The sequence below is a fragment of the Capricornis sumatraensis genome, chromosome 5, assembly GCF_032405125.1.
Source record: "Capricornis sumatraensis isolate serow.1 chromosome 5, serow.2, whole genome shotgun sequence".
NCBI classification, from domain to species: domain Eukaryota; kingdom Metazoa; phylum Chordata; class Mammalia; order Artiodactyla; family Bovidae; genus Capricornis; species Capricornis sumatraensis.
In genome coordinates this window covers 116,249,157-116,268,852 of record NC_091073.1, presented here as the reverse complement: position 1 = coordinate 116,268,852, position 19,696 = coordinate 116,249,157, and the positions used below count along the sequence as shown (strand labels likewise).

Genomic DNA, 19,696 nt, shown 5'->3' with positions numbered 1-19,696 from the left:
CTTACAAAAAGTGAGAGGGGTACTATCAGATTCAGTAGTTGGATAGAAATTCACTAAATTTAATAAAACTTTCTAACTGCTAAAGTCTGTTGAGTAGTTAGCTTTCTTTCTTCCTGACAATCTGTATACGCAGAAAAATACTTCTGGATTCTCCAGTTTTGTTTTTTGACCTGTCTTCTGTAACTCTTTAGGTATATGAATTTCCAGGTGTTAAAGAAACCTCAAACCCCGAGACACATCACGGCTCTACATACAAAAGTCATTATCTTAACCTAGTTTGTTTCCTCTTAAATTGTCAGGAGGGAAAACCTGAAGTCTATAGTTAGAATTCTATAAACCGCTATACTGCCTATCCGATATGTCACTTTTGCAGAAAATCAGGAGAGAAATTGATAACATGAAGCAAAGTTTAGACACGCACCTGATGGCCTTTTCCTAGATAAAACCCTAGAAAGAAGGTTTCTCCCAAATCCTAGTTCTGGATTCACTTTTACGGCAAGCCACTCCGCCCTCAAAGCCAATCTGTGTTTTCATCCAGGAAGGAAACGCAAACTTTCAGTAGCTCAAGCAGAAATCAAAAAGATCACGAACAGGGAGCCGAGTGGGGAGTCCCGTTCTCTCTCCCACCAGCTGACTAGTTCAGGCCCCTCCTCAGCTTAGCCCTTGAGCCTCGCGGGATCCTCTAGGTAAGCTCAGATGTCTCTCCTCTGCCCCTAGCTGCGCTAAGGACACGTGTTCTTCCAGCCCAGTTCCGCCGCCTGGAGCCCCGCCCACCTAGCGCTTCCCAGGCCCCACCCTCCGCGTCGTCAGCCAATCGCTGCCCGAGGCGTAGCCAGGCCCCGCCCCTCGGGTCCCGGCCCTCCGCCTTTGTTCTCCCCAGCTCCCTCTCTCAGCCTGTGCGCTCCGGGTAAACCGAGTGGCAGCCGCTGATTGGAGGCCGAGGAGCAGCCAATCAGAAGGGGGCACCTCACGTTAGCGCTCTGAGCTTTAAACGCGCGAGCCGCGGGGTGCGCGGAGGAGGCCGGGGAGGAGGGTCCACGCGGAGGGTGGTGCCGCGGCGCTCGCGGCCCGCGCCCCAGATCGGACTGGGATTGGCCGGCCCGCGTCTTTCCCCGCCCACCAGTTAATTGCCAGGGAGGTCTTCGGGGGGCGGTTTTTTCCCTCTCGCTTGGCTCCGCGAGACCCGAACCCGAGGTTCGGGAGCGACCAGTGGCCGCCGGTGCAAGGAGGCCACGCTCAGCACCACCGCGATGAGGCCCCGGAAAGCCTGGATGCTCGTCCTGCTCCTGGCCCTGACGCAGCTGCTGGCCGTGGCGAGCGCCGGGGGCCCGGACGAAGGTGAGCGGCGGCGGCGGCGGCGGCGGCGTCTGGCCGGGCCTGCGGGCCGCGCGCTCCGGGGTGGGGGCGCCGCGCGGACCAGCGACTTGCTGGAGTTGGAAGGTTGTAGCGGGGCGACAGGATCGCTTGGGAGACCCGGGAGAGGAGGGCGGCGAGGAGACCGGGGCTGCCACCGAGGCTTGGACGCGGAGAGGGTGTGAAGTGCTTTCTTTGCACACTGGCTTCTTCGCCCTGATTCTGCTCCGATTTTCCTCGAGTCCAGGCTGACTGCCCACTCCTGGGAAGGGGAGCTTGGGAACTGGTTAAGCATTTGAGGCTCACATGCCCAAGGAGTGGGAAGGGAGAGGGGCCGCAGGTTTCAAAACAGGGCGAGGGTGTGACGTCCCGAATGGGAGCCCTGGGGACAGCCGCGGGCAGCAAGCGTTTTACGCCTGAAAAATGTGGTCTGTAGGTTTGGATAGAAGTAATTGGAGGGTTCTGGTTTGAGGAGGAAAGGGATGGCTTGGTTTGCGTCTTTTGGAAACCGGAGGTAGCATTCCTTCGGCAAGCATGTATTCGGCACCGACTGTATGTGCTAGTCACTGCGCCTGGTCCGGGAGTTAGGGCTCAGTGTGGCCTCTGCCGATAAAGCGCCGGCTCTGGGAGGAACATTCGCTACTACCAGCCATCGGTCCTGCATTTTTCTTTGGAATAGGCTAGCTAAAAATAAGTGATGTGTGAGAACTTTGAGAATTAGAAAACTTAAAGACTTACATTGCTAGAGAACAGAACTACACATTACTGGCCTTAACTTCTTCCTCTGGCCTTTCTCTGGATAACTAGAGTTTTTTTCCTCTTGAGTTTGTTCCAATATAAATAACCCCTCTTTTCTGATAGTGTGTAAGGGAAGTGCGAACTTTATACTCTTTCAGATTGAGTAACTTTTAGATAAGTTGTATTCAAGAGTCTTGACCCACACAGAGAAGGAAGTTGAAAACCAGCTCTTGGTGAAAAGAACACCTGCCCACAGGGACCAGAGAGCAGTGTCACCTACAAGTGTGTCTTGGGACCTTTATCCAAATCGCCCGGTGCTTATTTAAATACGGAGTCCCAAAATACACCCAACCGGAAGAACGCAAGGGTGGGCCCTCAGGTCAGCATTTTAAACACATTTCATTGATTCGTGGCCAAAGTAACCTTTGGGGAGGCACGTTAATGTTTGAGGACCAGTGGAGGTGGATGGTAGTTTCGGAGCATAACAGAGTAGCCTTGTCTTGGTTCTGATCAGATGATTCTGTCTTGCGGGGAGCCTCAAGGGGCCTGGGAGAGTGGCAGGCGTGGATGGACACCATGGGTATTAGGATGAGTGAGTCTGTCATTTGCCACAGGCCGCTAATGCACTGGAGACCCTGGGAGGCAGTTGCCTCTAGGGTGAGCCTGTGGATCGTTGTGGTCAGTTGGTTGGAGTGGGGCTTCTAGTGGTTACCTTGACTCTTTCCCGTCCCTCGCCCTTCACATTTAGCTTCTGGATTTTATTTTGGGACCACACTTCCCTTTACCCCAAATGGTCCCAGTCTTGAGGGGTTCCCCCCCTTTTTTGCTTCCTGTGCATTTTATTTATTTTTGCTGCACTGCACCTCTTGCAGGATCTTAGTTCTCCAGCCAGGAATCCAGCCAGTGCCCCCTGCAGTGGAAGCTTGGAGTCCTACCCACTGGACCACCAGGGAATTCCCCGCCTCTTGTGCATGTCAGACTCTAACAGCACAGTGGTGTCTGGGCCTGTCATTGCCCCCAAGAACAGTTACTAAGTAGAACTTAAGCCCTGATGGGTGAGCCTCCAGTTGTCAGGCCTCTCACTTGTTCTCACATCTTGCCAACCAGAAGAGTATAAAGGAGATATTTTGATGTGGGTCGTTGCCTGCTTTTCACTTCTGGGAAGTAATTATCAAAGGAGGTTAAAAAAACTTAGGGCATTCTGGGAAGAAAGTCTGATGGGCCAGCAAGGCATAGCAGCTGAGTGGTCAGGACCCTCCCCTCCGTAGCCTTGTGCTCCTGGGCAGGTGACTGAAGTTCTGTTTCTTCATTGGTGAAGGCCATGTAGTATGTTTCCCCAGGGGGACTCAGAGAGTTGCATGAGAGCTCAGCACAGTGCGTGGCCCATGAAACACGATCAGTTAGATGATGTTATTCCTGAGTCTATTGTTATGCCGACTGAGGATGCAGGTGAGGAGATGCTGAAAGGAGTGGCATGTGTCCAGGCTGGGCGGGATCCGGCCTGGTCAGGTGCCCTGCTGCGAGTGGACTGGGGTTGCAGTAACCTGGTTAGGAGGGGCCCGCATTTTAGGAGTGGTCTTGGCGGATGGGCCCGGCAGCATGAGGGGCACTCGGAGGAGGATGGCACCCTTCCAGCCCCTTCTGTCCTAGAGTGTCCAGCTTTAAAAGTGGAGCCCTGTAAGAGGTGGTTTCCCCATTAAACTGTGAGATATCTTCCTTGTTGGGATGCGGGGGATGGGAGGGTTCAGTCCGGGGGAATACGGAGCCAGCAACCTCTCCAGATGCAGAGGAGTCAACCCTGGGAGTTGTCGGCAATTTGGGGAGCAGCGGAAGGTGGGGGCTGTGCCTTAATGTGCTTGAGGATCCTTCGTTACGTAGGGAACATTCTGTCATTTTGTTTGTCCTTAAAAATGCAGAAGGAAAATCCATTCTTAAAAAAGTTTCGATAAAGGAGTTCCCTATCAGGAGCTCTGTCACAGCATAACTCATGGTCCCGTTTAATCATGAGCGCCCCATCGCTGTAGTGCTTGCAGACCTCTGCGGCCTGGGGCTGGGTTGGAAACCTCTTTGCTTTTCCTTTTTGTAAAATTCGCCTTATCTCTGTGCACTGAACTGGCAGCCAAGTCCCTCTTCCTCCTTAAGCTGTTTCCTCGCTTGAAGAGAGGATTAAGTTCTGAGCTTTCTTTCCAGCCTTCCTCCAGTCTTTCCATCTGCCTGCAAAGAAGCTTGATTCCCAGCCTGAGCTGAGCACCGTGGCAGCTGCGCTGCCCTGGGGGCTGCCTCACTGCCTGCAGCAGCTCCCAGATCTGGGGCAAGGTGTGTATTGTCTCCTGGGCCCCTGGCCGGAGCAGAGAACCTTGCCCAACACCCCTGCATTGAGCCCCTGGGTTTGCAGTCCCCATGCAGGTCGTTTTGGATGGGACTTTCAAGTGAGGGGCCGTCAGCCCGGCCTTTTGGAAAGCCGCTATTAGGGTTCCACAGGCCAACAGAGGTCAGCTGGTACTTGCCCTGCCTAGTTGCTGTGGGCAGTGTTCCTAAAGTACCAGAAGCCCGGAGCCAGCTGGTGTAAACCTGGAGGTTCTCAAGAGCATCAGGTCCTTAGATCTCTCTGGGACTTCACTGGTGGTCCAGTTGTTAAGATTCTGAGCTTCTGATGCAGAGGCTGCAGGTTCTATCCCTGGCGGGGGAACTAAGATCCCAAATGCTCACCACATGGCCAAAAAATATATGTATATAAATTTAAAGGAAAAAAGAAAAGAAATGAGCTTAGGCCACCAGCTTGGGAGGTGGGGATGGGGTTGAGCCCAGTTGTCTTCCTCTGGGTCCTGCCCCTTCTGCATCCAGGGAGCCTGGTTCTCATTGCTCTCCCCAAGCCTCCTGCTGACAGTGCTGGGGGTCTGAGGCTTCTGTAGGCCTGTGGAGGAGGGAGGTGGCAAGGTGGCTGGAGAAGTGGGTGTGCTGACAGGCTCGGGGAGGGCGGGAAGAAAACTGGGGCCCGGGGAAGCAGCCTGGCCCAGGATACACAGGCGCCTTCTCAAGTTGGTGGCGTCTCTGTTTGGATTTTAGAGCTGTTTTCTCCAGCCCCCACAGTGGAGGACAGGGGCTTGTGAAAGGAAAAAGCTGTGGGTGTTTGAAGGGACAAGTGTGGAGGGAAGTAGGGCTCGGGGGCGGGGTGGGTTTTCAGCTTGTTTTGGTAATAAGTGTACAGGTCGGTAGATCTTGATGATAACAAGCAAAGCTGCCGCCCTGCCCAGAGCAGCCCCTGGCGTGTCTGAGCAGCTGCAGAGGCAGCAGTGGGTCTGGTTTGGGGGGGTGGGGGGTGGGTGCTGAAATAGGGCAAGTCCCAGGGAGCTCCCAGGTCCCCAGGCGGGTTCTCAAGCCCTAATGTCAGCCGTGCTGTCAGTGTTGGTTTCTCTCCTGGGAAGCATCTCCAAAAAGAAATAATGGGCCCCTTGAAACGTTCTGCCTTTGGAGTTGATGAAATCATGCTGCCTGCATTTCTGTTTGCTGATGTGGAAGCACCTGGGAACCTGGGTAACGAGAGCTGCAGTTCAGGGTTCCGTACCTGTAGTTCAGCAGCAAATCCAGTCAAGCCTTGTTGGTGATAAGATGTGCTTATATTCTTGTGTTCTGGGAAAGAGAACTTTGCAGGCGTCCCACAAAAGTATGAAGAGGAAACAAGTGCGGTTCTCAGCTTTTCATTATGAACGATGGACTGCTAATCCATCTCGGATTAGGAGATACGTATAAAAAATATCCCATGGGTGTTCTAATCCTTCAGGGGAAGGTTGATGTGTGGAGGAAGGAGGTGGGGAGTCATGTTTTACTAAAAAAGTCAGCCCAAGTAACCTCCAGGGGGAAAGAGTTGAGAACCAAGATTTGTTTCCTGTTTGTACTGATTTGGGGGGCTAGGCAGTCATCCGTGGGGGCGAGGATGGGAGCTTGGAGGCAAGTCCTTCCTTCTGTGGAAAGCAGAGAGGGTGAGGAAGGGGAACATGTCTGTGGAAGTTAGCCTGGACCTTGAGCACGGACGCGGGGGGACCCACAGAGGGAGGAGCCCTAACACACAGCTTGGATGTGGGTGAGGGGCCTTGTTGCAGGGCGGACCAGACCTGTGTGCCGGGAAGGAGGGTTCCCCATCTGAGAGGGGGCTGGTCCCACCCCTGCCAAGTCCTGCTGCAGTGTTTAGACTAAATTCTAGACCCGTAGTTAGTTTTCACCGCCTTTTAGCCATCACCTCCCTTTAAGTGAAATCTGAAGTGCCCACCCCACATGCAGATGTCTGGGCTCCAGGAGGCCCGCGGTCACCGCCTCTTCTCATGGTGACCCTCAGGGACCACAAAGGACTTGTGACCATTTTGAGGGTGTGGGGTCCTGGGAAGACTTTTAAGGAGGAAGGTCATCAGTTTTCTAACCTGCCTGGGCATTTTCTGCACAGATTCTTCTGACAAAGAGGATGCCGTCGAGGAGGACGAGGAAGAGGACGAGGACGATGATGATGACGACGATGACGACTTGGAAGTTAAGGAGGAAAACGGCGTCTTGATCCTAAAGGATTCGAACTTCGATAACTTTGTGGCCGACAAAGACGTGGTGCTGCTGGAGTTCTACGCTCCGTGGTGAGGACCCGCGCCCCGCCTCGTTTCAGGTCCAGTTGGTTAAAAACGTGAACACGTCCTCTGCTAGTTACAGCTGCGGGTGGCTCACGAGCTGTGATGACACAGACCTGCGGGGGTGACAGATGCGTCCCCCCAGCGGCATGCAGACTGGACCCTGTGGGGACCAGCCCCGCTTTCCCATCTTTCACCCTCGTGGGGCAGCTCGTGGTGACTATTGGGCTCCTTCTCCCACCTCTCTTCTGCTATTTTTCCATCTCATAATCCTGTCTTCGCTTTCTCCTGCCCTCCTCAGTCCATTTGAGAGGGAAAAATAGTCAAGATATACATAATGTTGTCTGATCAGCATAGTATGAGATGCTTCATATAAAGTATCTAAACAGTCCTTAGGGCAAACCTGTGAGGTTACATCATTCCTGGTTTATAGATCAGCTGTTCTCAAGCATTTTGATCTCAGAACACCTTAACCCCTTAAATATTGAGGACCTCAGCTAGCTTGCTCGGAGAAGGCAATGGCACCCCACTCTAGTACTCTTGCCTGGAAAATCCTATGGATGGAGGAGCCTGGTAGGCTGCAGTCCATGGGGTCGCTAAGAGTTGGACATGACTGAGCAACTTCACTTTCATCTTTCACTTTCATGCACTGGAGAAGGAAATGGCAACCCACTCCAGTGTTCTTGCCTGGAGAATCCCAGGGACGGGGGAGCCTGGTGGGCTGCCGTCTATAGGGTTGCACAGAGTCGGACACGACTGAAGCGACTTAGCAGCAGCAGTAGCAGCTAGCTTGTTATGTGGGTCACATTTATCAGTAGTTACCACATTGGAAATTAAAACCAAAAAATGGAAATAATTCATTTCTAAATGGCAGTAACACCTTTATTCATCAGCATCAGAATGCTGACATCACTGTTGGTCCCATAGCCTCTGGAAAACCCCGCCATCCACATCTGAGACGAGTGGAAAAGATGGCATCTTTCAGGGAGAGTTTTCTCTTCACATGGGGGTGTGGAGCTCTTGAAAGTACTTGCCCTTGGTGGAGCTGGGATTCACCCTGGGATTGTTTGACTTCGGGCCATCTCAGCCTCCCCCGTTTCGTGTTTCTCACTAACCGCAAACATTTCTGGTTCCAGTCCAGTTTTTGTGCATCCAGCTGGATTTAAGCCTCCAGTTAACCTGCTTCTCCGTCCTGAAATCTCATTCTCAGGTGCGGGCACTGCAAAAAGTTTGCTCCAGAATACGAAAAAATCGCCACCACCTTGAAGGAGAATGACCCTCCCATCCCTGTGGCCAAGATCGACGCGATCTCAGAGTCGGCGCTGGCCAGCAGGTTTGACGTGACTGGCTACCCCACCATCAAGATCCTGAAGAAGGGGCAGGCGGTTGACTACGAGGGCTCCAGGACCCAGGAAGGTGAGGGCCCTGAGCCGCCAGAAGAAGTGGGGGGCCGGGGCTCCCTTCCCCAGGAAGGGAGAGGCTGAGGGGAGGGCAACTTGGATAACAGAGAGGAAGCCCAGCCCAGTGGACTAGCAGCAGTACCTGCTGGAACGTCCGCGGTGACTCTGATCAGAATAAGCTTGTCCTGGACAAGAAAGGGGGACGCTTAACAGCTGTGAAATTCACGATCCGGAGCCACTGTGTTAAAGGCCATGGGTCTCGCTAGTGTCATGGACCAGTGTCTAGCTGGGCCCGACACCCAGGGCACGGGGTGGGGGATGCGCTGAGACAGACTGCCAATCCTCGCCCAGAGCTTCTGACTCAGTGAGCGTCAGGTCCGTCTCAACGGTCTTTGTTTCTTGTGAGCCCCAGGGCTGGCCAAGCCCGTGGGTCCAGTGCTCACAGAACCACTGGTGTTTCTAAAACCAGGTGCGTGGAGCCAAGTGGCATTTCTAAAACCAGGCCTGTTGGAGCTCTGCCTGGCTCGCATCAGGCACTACGTCGGTTTCATTAAATGAATAGACAGATAACACCGTGGTAGCCTTCAGCATTTTGACGGCTTAAAAAAAATAGATTGCTCTCTGCAGCATCGTCCACTCCTAGTGTGGCACAGTGGGCATTGCACCAAGTAGGCTTGGGGTCTTTCTTGCCATCGCACAGCCCTGTGTCCCCCACAAGGGCCCCCCTGGCTGGGCCTTGGGCTCCTCATCCGAGCGTGAGTCACGTGGACTTGATCTCAAGGTTCCCTTCCAGCCATTCAAGAGTCTGACCAGAGCAGGCATGTGTGTGTGTGTGTTTGGGGGTTGGTCCGCCCTCGCCACCTCACAGCTAGGAACGTGGCCCAGTTTGGCATCTCGAGGGCAGTGTTTGCCGCAGCGGGCTCCCTGGGTGCCAGACCTCCCGTGTGTCTTCAGAAGGGGGGCTCCCCCGAGTTGAGGCCCCCCCTCTCCCAGGCCTCGGTCTGCCTGCGCCCGGAGGCACTGCTGTTCACGCTCCAGTCTGAAAGCTGGTGCTTTGCCGCAGTGCTTCTTGGACCTGGGCTTGGCAGATTCTAGGGCCACAAAAGCAGAGAAACAGTGGGCAGCCACTGCTCCTGAGAACCGCTTGGGAAGTGCTTTGTGAGCATATATTTAGTGTCCCCTGCCTGGCATCTCCGGGCACCTAGGCCACAAGCGGGCCTTTTCACAACTACTTGGCAGGCGATGCTGGTGCAGCCTGGGTGGCGTTGGAGCTGCTGCTCCTCCCATTTTTCTCAGCTGCAGTTAAATTTTGTGCTGTGTGTAACGTGCCAGTGCTCCGTGTGCGTGTCTAAGCACAGATGTATTTGTACGTCTTAAGAGGAATGCTCCCAAAACTGTTACTAGGCATATGCTGTTGAACACTGGGAGGTGACCTCTCGGGGTGCGCTTAACAGTCTCATTCATCAGGCTGGGCTAGACTGCCTCGAGCAGTGTGTGTGGACGTGTGACGGGTGGTTGTTGGAAACCTTGGACCTTCGGGCTCTTCTCTGTGGCTCCCAAACTGCGGAGGGGCCCTGGCTCTAGATGGGCTTTGTTGTTCAGTAGCGCAGTCATGTCCAACTCTTTGCATCCCCATGGACTGTAGCACGCCAGGCTTCCCTCTCCTTCACCATCTCCCGGAGCTTACTCAAACTTATGTCCATTCAGTCGGTGATGCCATCCAACCATCTCATTCTCTATGGCCCCCTTCCCCACCCACCTTCAATCCTTCCAAGCGTCAGGGTCTTTCCCAATGAGTCAACTCTTCACATCAGGTGGCCAGAGTATTGGAGCTTCAGTATCAATCCTTCCAGTGACTTTTCAGGGTTGATTTCCTTTAGGATTGACTGGTTTGATCTCCTTGCAGTAGATGGGCTTGGGTTTCAGGAAATCAAGCGTGTCCTGTTCTGTGGCCTTATGTTCTCTCTTCCCCACCCTCCCCACCTGCCCCTGGAGCCAGGGGCCTTCACGTGCTCAGTCTTGTGGGATTTGTTCCAGAAATTGTGGCCAAGGTCAAAGAGGTCTCCCAGCCCAACTGGACGCCTCCACCAGAAGTCACGCTCGTGCTGACCAAGGACAACTTCGATGAAGTGGTGAATGATGCCAACATCATGCTGGTAGAGTTTTATGCTCCCTGGTAAGATGGTGTCGGTTTCCCGTGACCAGATACTGGTTAGGCCCATCCTGTACCCACTGCAGCTCGGGGCAGGGGTGGCAGGAGACAGACCCCTGCATGTGAGGCAGAGCCAGCCGAGGAGCTGGCAGGTGCCAAGTGCCCACCATGCACCGGGTGAAGTGGGCGCTGCTGGGAGGGGTGGTTTTAGAGTCTTTGCTGGGGGGTAGGATAGGTTGAAACTTCTCTCTCCAGCTGTCCAACCAACAGAACTATCGTGGCGTCTCCCATCTCTTAGCCCATGTCAGGCTTCCACACCATCTGCCTGGGGGCTTCTCTGGCTTGGCAGATCTCTCCAAGTCACCCAGGAACTCAGGCTGGGTGTCTGCGCATCCCATAGCTAGGAGGCTGCGTCCACTCTGGAACAGGCTCCTGACAGAGCTGCTCGCTCTCGCAGGTGTGGACACTGCAAGAAACTGGCCCCCGAGTACGAAAAGGCTGCCAAGGAGCTGAGTAAGAGCTCTCCACCAATCCCTCTGGCGAAGGTTGACGCCACAGCGGAGACAGACCTCGCCAAGAGGTTCAACGTCTCCAGCTACCCCACCCTGAAGATCTTCCGCAAGGGGAAGGCTTTCGATTACAACGGCCCACGGGAAAAATATGGTAGGTCCACCACCGCCTCTGGGCCCGGTGTGGGGAGCTCCCAGTGCCTTCAGGCACTCCGGAGCCCCGAGCTCCCAGCCCCGCTCAGGCATGCGCTCTGTTTCCAGGGATCGTCGACTACATGATGGAGCAGTCTGGGCCGCCCTCCGAGCAGATCCTGGCCCTCAAGGAAGTCCAGGAGCTCCTGAAGGACGGGGACGACGTCATCATCATCGGGGTCTTTAAGTCGGAGAGTGACCCTGCCTACCAGCTGTACCAGGATGCAGGTGAGGAGGGGCCTCAGGCCAGTGCGCTCACGCCCAGGCCTTCTGGGGCTGCTGCTGTTGTATAAGACCCCTGGGCGTCGATTTAGGCCTGAGGAAGGGTCGAGATTGCATATGTGGGAACGGGCTTTCCTTTCTGAGGTTGGGGATTGGTTCTTGGTTGCCTTAACTGCACGTGAGTGATGCAGTCTCTCAGGAAGCTGACGAGAGGGCTGTACTCTCTCCTTCCTGGGTCTGAGGGGAGGGCAGGGGACCAGTCAAGTTCATCCAAAGTCATTACCTCCCTCCCTCCTCTGCCGGGGCCCCTTCCCAGAGCCAGCCCTGCTGCCAGGGGAGGGTCTTGACCAGAAAGGGAGGGTTCCTGCATCAGACCTGAGTTGGAGTCCCGGTTCTGTCGGTGGTTAACCACCCCGAGTGGGCAATCAGTGACTCGGTCAACCTGGAGATCTCATAGCCAATAGGGAGTCCTGTCTTATGTGGAAGGTCGCTACATTAGTGGAGATAAAGTGGCGGAAGTGCTCAGCCAAGTGCCCGGTGATGCCAAGTGCCCAGTGAGGCTGGTCTGGGAGGCGAAGTTAACCACCAACACATCTCAGCAATGTCCCATGGGGCCGGGTCCTCGCCGCCCTGGATGGCCCCTGGGTGATGAACCAAAGACGGCCTTTGGGGGACAGTCAGGCTCCTCCTGGTCTTCCCCAGCAGCTCCTGAGTCCCCTGGGCCCCTCACCCCATCATACACGCCACAACGGCTTGGTTTTCTACTTGGAAGTCATAATCATGGTCTGTTAAATGCCCTGCTTGCCGCTCAGTGTTAATGTCTGTGCCTCACGGTCCTCGCTGCGCGTGTCAGTTGCAGAGTGACGTAAAAGTTACAGTGGAGCTGAAGCCCGTTCGTGCTTCCCCAGTCTTCACTGATTCAGGAACCGTGTCATCCAGCTGTGCTAAAAACTCACAGAGGGGGTCTCCTCGTCCACCCAGGGCCACAGGCAGCCACGGAGCCCCCAGCCCTCACATCTGGGTGCCTGTAGATGCCCAGGGATCTTGTCAAAACGCAGGTGCTGGTGCTCAGGGCTTGGGGGGCCCCGGTGCTGCCTGTCCAGCCACTGCACGTCCAGTCTGACGCCTGTGGCCCCTCGTGGCCAGGCGGGTTAGGCTCAGGCAAGGGTGACAGTCACAGGGCCTGGTGCATGGCCTTCGGGGAAGGAACTAGAGACAGCCCCAGGGACGCAGGGCTGACGGAGCAAGAGCAGAGGGGGTCCTGGCAGGAGGATGGAGTCTGTGAGCAAGGGGGCTGGGCAGGAAGCTCTTGAGGTGATGCTGTCTCCTCCACGGCCACTTGGTCACAGATAGCCACGTGCCTGGCGGGTTAGAACAGGTGGGAGACTGACCTGCCAGACTCCTCTGGGTGGCTGTTTCGTTCTTAATGTGGTCTGAGAGCTCCCTGACCTGTTTCTACAGGAGGGACTGGGGCTCAAGTCACAGCTAGTGGCTCGGAAATGGTGATTTGAGTCCAAGTATGTCTATGAGCTTGTCCAGGCTGCTCCCTGCTTCCCCTGAGATGTGCCGTGCCCTCAGCTGCCTGTTCTGTAACCCAGTCACAGGCCTGCCCTCCTGGGACTGCAGACTCTGCTCAGGGTGGATCTGGAGGCCTTGGTGAGGACAGAGCAGGGGGCCCAAGGTGGTGCCCCTGCAGGGTCCAGGGAAGGGGTTGATAGGCTGGCCCACAGGCCGAACCCGGTCCTCACGTGGTTCTGTAAGTTCCCTTTGTTAGCACAGAGCTGAGTTGTCAAGACCGTGGGGTCCACGAAGCTGAAACAGTTCCTGTCCGGTCCTTAGGAAAGTTTGCCAGCCCCCGTTCTAAAGTTATCTCCATGGGGTTGCCTTTGGGAGTTTCCCGAGACGTAAATAAAAATATGTAGGGCTTCCCAGGTGGCACAATGGTAGGGAATGTGCCTGCCAATACAGGAAACTCAAGAGACGCAGGTTCGATCCTTGAGTCGAGAAGATCCCCTGGAGGAGGAAGTGGCCACCCACTCCAGTATTCTTGCCGCAAAAGTTCCATGGACCGAGGAGGCTGACGGGCTACAGTCCATGGGGTCACAGATAGCCAGACACAACTGAGTTCAGCACAACATATCCATAGAGCAGGAAAACTGCAGCCCGAACAGGCCACTTAAGAAGTGAGCCCCTGAGCAGACGGAGGGTTCTCGTGCCAGACACAGGAGGGTCAGGCTGGCAGCCTGGGTTAATGTGCTTCTCAGCATCGGAGACCACAGTCAGTCCGAGAGATGAAGTTTTTCTGTGAAGGTTCCAATCGTTTATTTTTATTCATTTTTTTTTTTCAGATTTATTTTAAAAATAAATTCAGAGATACATAGATTTTAAGGTATTACATCTATGCCAGGTTTTTAAATCCAAACTCCTTTAAATGTCTAAGCTCTGGATATTATCCACACAGCGTTCATGGTTAATTACACCATTTTCTGGGCATTTGCTTTGGGTGATGTGGGTAGAGTTGAATCTAAATCATTTAAGCGATTTAATAAACTATTATTTATCATTCTGTCAATTCCTCAGCTAACAACCTGAGAGAGGATTACAAATTCCACCACACTTTCAGCACTGAAATAGCAAAGTTCTTGAAAGTCTCCCTGGGGAAGTTGGTCGTCATGCAGCCTGAGAAATTCCAGTCCAAATATGAGCCCAAGAGCTATGTGATGGACATCAAGGTGGGTGAGGGGTGCCAGCCCCGGGGCGTCCGATCATCCTGAAGTTCTCTTGGTCAGGTCAGGGTTCACGGGGGGCGGGGAGGGACGGGGTGCTCACATGCCCGGTGGGTCGTGGGGCTGAGGCCCTGGCGCAGCTCCACCTGCTTCTGCAGGAGGGTGGCCCTCTCTGCATACCTCGTGATGGGCCAGCTCCTGGCCAGGCCATGCTGCTCCGTCAGAGAGAAGCCTCACTCACCGGCAGGCGGCTTGGGTGCTGAGGGCTACAAAGCACTGACAGGCCTCTCTGTTCACTGGGTGGAGCTGTGGGGTGTGGCCTGTGGACCTGGCCTTTCCTTCCTCCTTGGGGCCCCCTCCCTCAGTCTTCCTAAAGAGGTGACACACTCATTTCAAGAAGGGTGGGTGAGCTTCGGTCCCACTTCATGTTCCAAGTGCTTCCCAGGGGCCCTGAGCTCCAAGGAACAGATACTGTCATTTGGAGGAAACCTTACCCTGATAGCTCAGTTGGTAAAGAATCTGCCTGCAATGCAGGAGACTCCAGTTCAATTCCTGGGTCCGGAAGATTCCCTGGAGAAGAGATAGGCTACCCACTCCAGTATTCTTGGGCTTCCCTTGTGGCTCCAGTGGTAAAGAATCTGCCAGCAATGCAGGAGACCTGGGTTCAGTCCCTGAGTTGGGAAGATCCCCTGGAGAAGGGAAAGGCTGCCCACTCCAGTATTCTGACCTGGAGAATTCCCAGAGTCCATGGGGTCTCGAGGACACGACCAAGCAACTTTGACTTTACATCTTGAATCCAGATGTTTTATTTGACAGAAAGAGACTGGGATGCAGAGAAGTGAACTAACACCTAGAGGGTCCCACAGCCGGTTAGGAGGAGACTAAGGTGACAGGCAGGTGTGCTCCGACCCCAACCAAGACATACAGGAGTGGTCTCATCACCCCCTGCCCCTCCGGCTTCTTGTCTGTTACCTAGAGATACTGACTCTGGGTCCATAGAGGAGCCTGATGAACTTGGGATCTGGGGGCCATGGGAACCAGACACAGTTCTGTGTGGTGTGCCTGCTCCCAGGAAAGGGGTCTGTCTGTAACTTTCAGTAGATTCTTGAAGGAGCCCTTGACCCTGAAAGGTTGAGATCCACAGTCTGTTAAATACATCACTGCTACTTTGCTCTTTTTGCTTCTGCCTGATCTTACATTCAACATTTTTTTATTAATGGATTGGTGTCATTTATATACCAATTTTGTCCCCAGAATTATTTAAGGGCTGCTTTGTAAAAAATGTACATAACAGATAACATGCAGTTTTAAAAAATGGATCTAGGCATTAGGACAAAGGGAAGACAAGGGCAGGACGGATAAGATGAAGCCAGTTGTAAAGTCAGCACACACAGCCTGGAGGTGAGGAGACAGTCTTCTGCAGATGTGAGTGAGGAGGGCTCAGGCATTAAGTTCCCATTTGGGCCTGTGGGTGCTGAGTGCTCTGCTGTGGAGCACATACATCCTGGGTGCCCCCGGAGTTCGCCTTCTCTGCGACGGGCGGTCCAGGGCCATCCTGATGAAAGAGGGCCCCGCTGCCCGCTGTGTCTTGTCCCTGCTGCCTCCCTGACCGTCCATCCAGATGGGACTCAGGCTCTAGGGGAAAGAGGTGGTCATCCACCACTTCTGCCGGGCAGATGGCCTCACCCTGCTAGGCCTCAGGTTCCGCATCAGTGGTGCACGTGTCTGGCCCCAAACTCTTCCCCAGACCCCCCGGGCTTTCTGTTGCCAGTGGTCAGGGGTGGGCTTTCTGCAGGCAGAGCCCAGAGCCCCAACGGCCACTTTGATCATCTCATCCTGTAGTGTCCCCGACAGGCTACTGTGGGGATCAGCTGGAGGAACGTGAGACCTTGTGCCCAGTTCAGCTCACCTTTGTGCCTTTGTCATCTGGGAGCCAGGCCTCCCCCCAGCAGATCCCGACTGACCTGGTCAGCCAGCCCTGACCCATAGGGAAGGGCTCCCTGGCTACCCGAGAGGCTCACTTGGGGTTCACTGGGGGAGTAGGGCCCCTGTGATGTCCCTAGTGAAGTTGCTCAGTCATGTCCGCCTCTTGTGACCCCATAGGCTGTAGCCTGCCAGGCTTCTCTGTCCATGAGATTTTCCAGGCAAGAGTACTGGAGTGGGCTGCCATGCCCTCCTCCAGGGGATCTTCCCCGCCCAGGGATCAAACCCGGGTCTCCAGCAGTGCAGGCAGACGCTGTACCCTCTGAGCCACCAGGGAAGCCCCGTGACTTCCTTAGGGGCAGACTTCCCGGAGCTCATGGCAGACAGCTGCGCCTCACCTGCCCCTCTCTCGCAGGACTCCACGGAGGCCGCGGCCATCGCGGAGCACGTGGTGAAGCATACGCTGCCCCTGGTCGGCCTCCGCAAGGCCGCCGACACCAAGCGCTACGCGCGGCGCCCCCTGGTGGTCGTCTACTACGGCGTGGACTTTAGCTTCGACTACCGCGCGGGTGAGCCCCGGGCTGGGGGGTGCGGGTAATGACAGCCTCGGGGGTCCTCCTCCTCCGGGGGGAGTCACCACCCCCTTCCCTCCCCGCTTGAGCAGGGGGGCGGCTAGGAGTCCCGTCGGCCCTCCTTGAGCCGCGGGGACGATTGGGCCGGACCAGATGCCCGAGCCCTCGGTCCCTTCTCAGCCACTCAGTTCTGGCGGAACAAGGTCCTGGAGGTGGCCAAGGACTTCCCTGAGTACACCTTCGCCGTGGCCGACGAGGAGGACTTCGCCACGGAGTTGAAGGACCTGGGGCTGAGCGAGAGCGGGGAGGAGGTGAATGCGGCCATCCTGGACGAGGGCGGCCGCAGGTTTGCCATGGAGCCCGATGACTTCGACGCCGACGCCCTGCGCGACTTCGTCACCGCCTTCAAGAAAGGTGGGCCTGCACCCCACCCACCCACACCCGCACCCAGCTTCTGCAGCCCCTGCCAGCTTGCCTTTGGGACCCGGGCCTGTGCTTCCCCCGGGACCCAAGGGTGCACAGCAGGGGAAGGGGAGAATCCCTGTTCGTTTGCTCCCTTTTCTCTCTCTTTTTGTAATAGAAACAGGTGTCTTAGAATCTCAAAAAACCTTATTTTAAAAATTAAAGTGCAACAGATAAGTTTCTTGTATGTGGGAAACTTGCTTTGGCCTCGAATGCAGCGTCTTCCTGATCTGATTGAGCACGTGGCTCAGGGCCCCCATTGCCCCCGCTGGGTGGGCAGACCTCCCTCCCCATCCTGTCTGCCCAGTCTGTTGCCCCCACCACCACCCCAGGCTTCCAGCCTGCACACCGCCCTCTTAGTGACCCCTATGTACTGGCAGCCTCTCTTGTGACCACCCCTCTGAAGGAGGATCGTATCTGCTAGGCCTCTGGCATGACTGGTCATCTGCCTCTGGCCTTTGCCGGGACTGGAAAGTATAGGATTTGGGGGAATCAGAGAACCAGGGGCGGGGCTTTGGAGACAGGGGCCAGCCTGACCTTGGCGATGTCTATCTGCCCCAGCCTTCTGCACGTCGGGCCAGCCTCCCTACCTGGTCCAGTCGCGGCCACCAGGGGCCGGCCTCTCGGCTCTCACACCCGCCCTTGCTTGCTTTCCCCGCAGGAAAACTGAAGCCAGTCATCAAGTCCCAGCCTGTGCCCAAGAACAACAAGGGGCCGGTCAAGGTCGTGGTGGGGAAGACCTTTGACTCCATCGTGATGGACCCTAAGAAGGATGTCCTCATCGAGTTCTATGCACCCTGGTGCGGGCACTGCAAGCAGCTGGAGCCGGTGTACACCTCCCTGGGCAAGAAGTACAAGGGCCACAAGAACCTGGTCATCGCCAAGATGGACGCCACGGCCAACGATGTCACCAGCGACCGCTACAAAGTCGAGGGCTTCCCCACCATCTACTTTGCCCCCAGCGGGGACAAAAAGAACCCAATTAAATTTGAGGATGGAAACAGAGACCTGGAGCATTTGAGCAAGTTTATAGAAGAACATGCCACAAAACTGAGCAGAACCAAGGAAGAGCTTTGAAGGCCCTGGGGGTCTGCAGAGGGCGAGCGCAGGAGGGACCAGACCCAGCGAAGCTTCCAGCGGTCACTGGCGGGGCCCACGGCCAGCTGTGAGCCTGGCAGGCTTGCTCACAGGCAGTATCTCAAAGTGTTGGTTAGGTTTGTGTTTTAATTTTTTTATACTCTGGTCTTTTGCCTTCATGCTCTGAATACTGAATAGATATGAATGACTCAGTAGATTAGTCCAGAATTTTACAGAGGAGACATCTATTTTTATTGTTATTTGGGGTTTGATTTTTTTTTTTTAACTTTTCACCTTCTTTAATATATTTCTTCAAAGCAGGCAAGTTGAATCTCTTCTGTGTGCATTTTTTTCCTTTTTTAATTTAAAATTTAAGAAACCTTTGCCAAATTGTGTTGCTTTTCGCCTTTTATTTGATCGTCTTCTGAGGAATCGTTAGCTGAAGATGGGACTGTTGTTTTGTTTTGTTTTGTTTTTTGCCATCGGGGCACGCACAAAGTGAGAGTAGTCAACAGGCACCCTGCCAAGGATGTGATTTCGGCCTGACTCTGAGCCGCCGCCTGACCCAGGAGAAGCAGCATGTCTGCAGGCCTGGACACCTCCGTGCCTTCTCCTCCCAGACTGAAGACCGCGGGCGGGAGCCTGTCGCAGGTGCCCCCAGGCCCTTGGAGCCAGGTTCCAAGGCTCAGCCTCAGAAAGGTCGCGCCACTAAGGCCGGCAGCGCCGCCCCCTTCAGAACCACCGTGTCTGAGGCGAGATGAGCCAGGGCCCAAGTGGAGACTTCGGGATGGCAGGAAGGATAGGGTAGGTAGGCTGACGTGGTGGAATAAAAAAATGATTGAAAATGAGCCTCCGTCGCTGTCTTAGAGAACACGATCTTGTCCCAGAGTCTTGGCGCCGTGGACACGGAGAAACCCGGTGTGGGCCTGGAGGAGAGGCTCCCCGCCCACCCACCCTGCAGCGTGCTGGTGGTTTCACCCCAATCGTGGACATCTGGGGGTGGGGGGGCCTGACCTGGGCGAGGCCATCGGTGGGCCCTGCTCCTGTGTGCGGGTGGGCAGTGGTGGAGGACAAGGCTCTGGTGTGCCTGGGAGCCGGGCAGAGGGGACCCGCCAGGATGGGAAGCTGGACCGGCCCTCAGAGCTCTGCACGATTTGTGTGATGAGAGCTTCACTCGGGAGTTCATTGCCCGGGTGTGCTGTCTGCGCTCACCTGCTCCTAATTTTGCTGAGAGAAGAACAGGTGAGCTGGTGGCTGCTCTGAGCAGAGGCCGGTGTGTTCGCTGCAGGAGCTGGGCGCAGCAGGGCAGGGGGCAGCCCTCACGGGAAGGGGCAGCCCCGATGAGCCTTCCCAAATGATCCGCTTGCTAGTTGAGTCTGGCCAAGGTGGACTGGGGACTGGGCGGGTGGGGGTATCTGGGTAAGTCCCCCAGTGTGACAGGTGGATGAGTAGGGCTCCTCCCACCCACCCCACCCCACCCCCCACTTTGGGCCACAAGCTCATGCGAGGCAGTGTGGATGTGGGGCTTGAACCTTGTCCTTCACCCCAGAGGCACTCAGGCAGCTCACCTAGGCCTCCGTGCTGGTCAGGGAGACCTCACACAGCGCACGTGGGACTGCAGAGGAGGCCTCTAAAGTGGAGTTTGAGCTGAGACCTGAGGATGGGTTGGCTGGAGCCCAGCAGAGGATGGGAGGGACTCAGTTCAGCCTGTCCTGGGACTGGGAGCATTTGCTGGACGTGTGTCAGAAACACATGGTCTC

At 55.4% G+C, this 19,696-nt stretch overlaps 1 protein-coding gene across 1 annotated transcript; it reads left to right on the top strand.

The window, feature by feature from the left end:
- The first annotated feature begins 1,053 nt into the window (after window positions 1–1,053).
- Window positions 1,054–18,769, top strand: PDIA4 (protein disulfide isomerase family A member 4). Its single transcript, XM_068972325.1, has 10 exons — window positions 1,054–1,338; window positions 6,530–6,710; window positions 7,912–8,117; window positions 10,139–10,277; window positions 10,711–10,916; window positions 11,024–11,182; window positions 13,757–13,908; window positions 16,241–16,394; window positions 16,578–16,811; window positions 17,521–18,769. Exons 1-10 carry the CDS (start codon window positions 1,251–1,253, stop codon window positions 17,934–17,936), a joined length of 1,935 nt encoding a protein of 644 aa, XP_068828426.1. The 5' UTR covers window positions 1,054–1,250; the 3' UTR covers window positions 17,937–18,769.
- Window positions 18,770–19,696: the final 927 nt, after the last annotated feature.

Excerpts from the sequence above, each read along its gene's own strand:
- PDIA4 (XM_068972325.1), top strand. The coding sequence starts at position 1,251 with ATGAGGCCCCGGAAAGCCTGGATGCTCGTCCTGCTCCTGGCCCTGACG. Across the intron at positions 10,278-10,710 it reads GTAGAGTTTTATGCTCCCTG|GTGTGGACACTGCAAGAAAC; the intron begins GTAAGATGGTGT and ends TCGCTCTCGCAG. Across the intron at positions 13,909-16,240 it reads GCTATGTGATGGACATCAAG|GACTCCACGGAGGCCGCGGC; the intron begins GTGGGTGAGGGG and ends CCTCTCTCGCAG.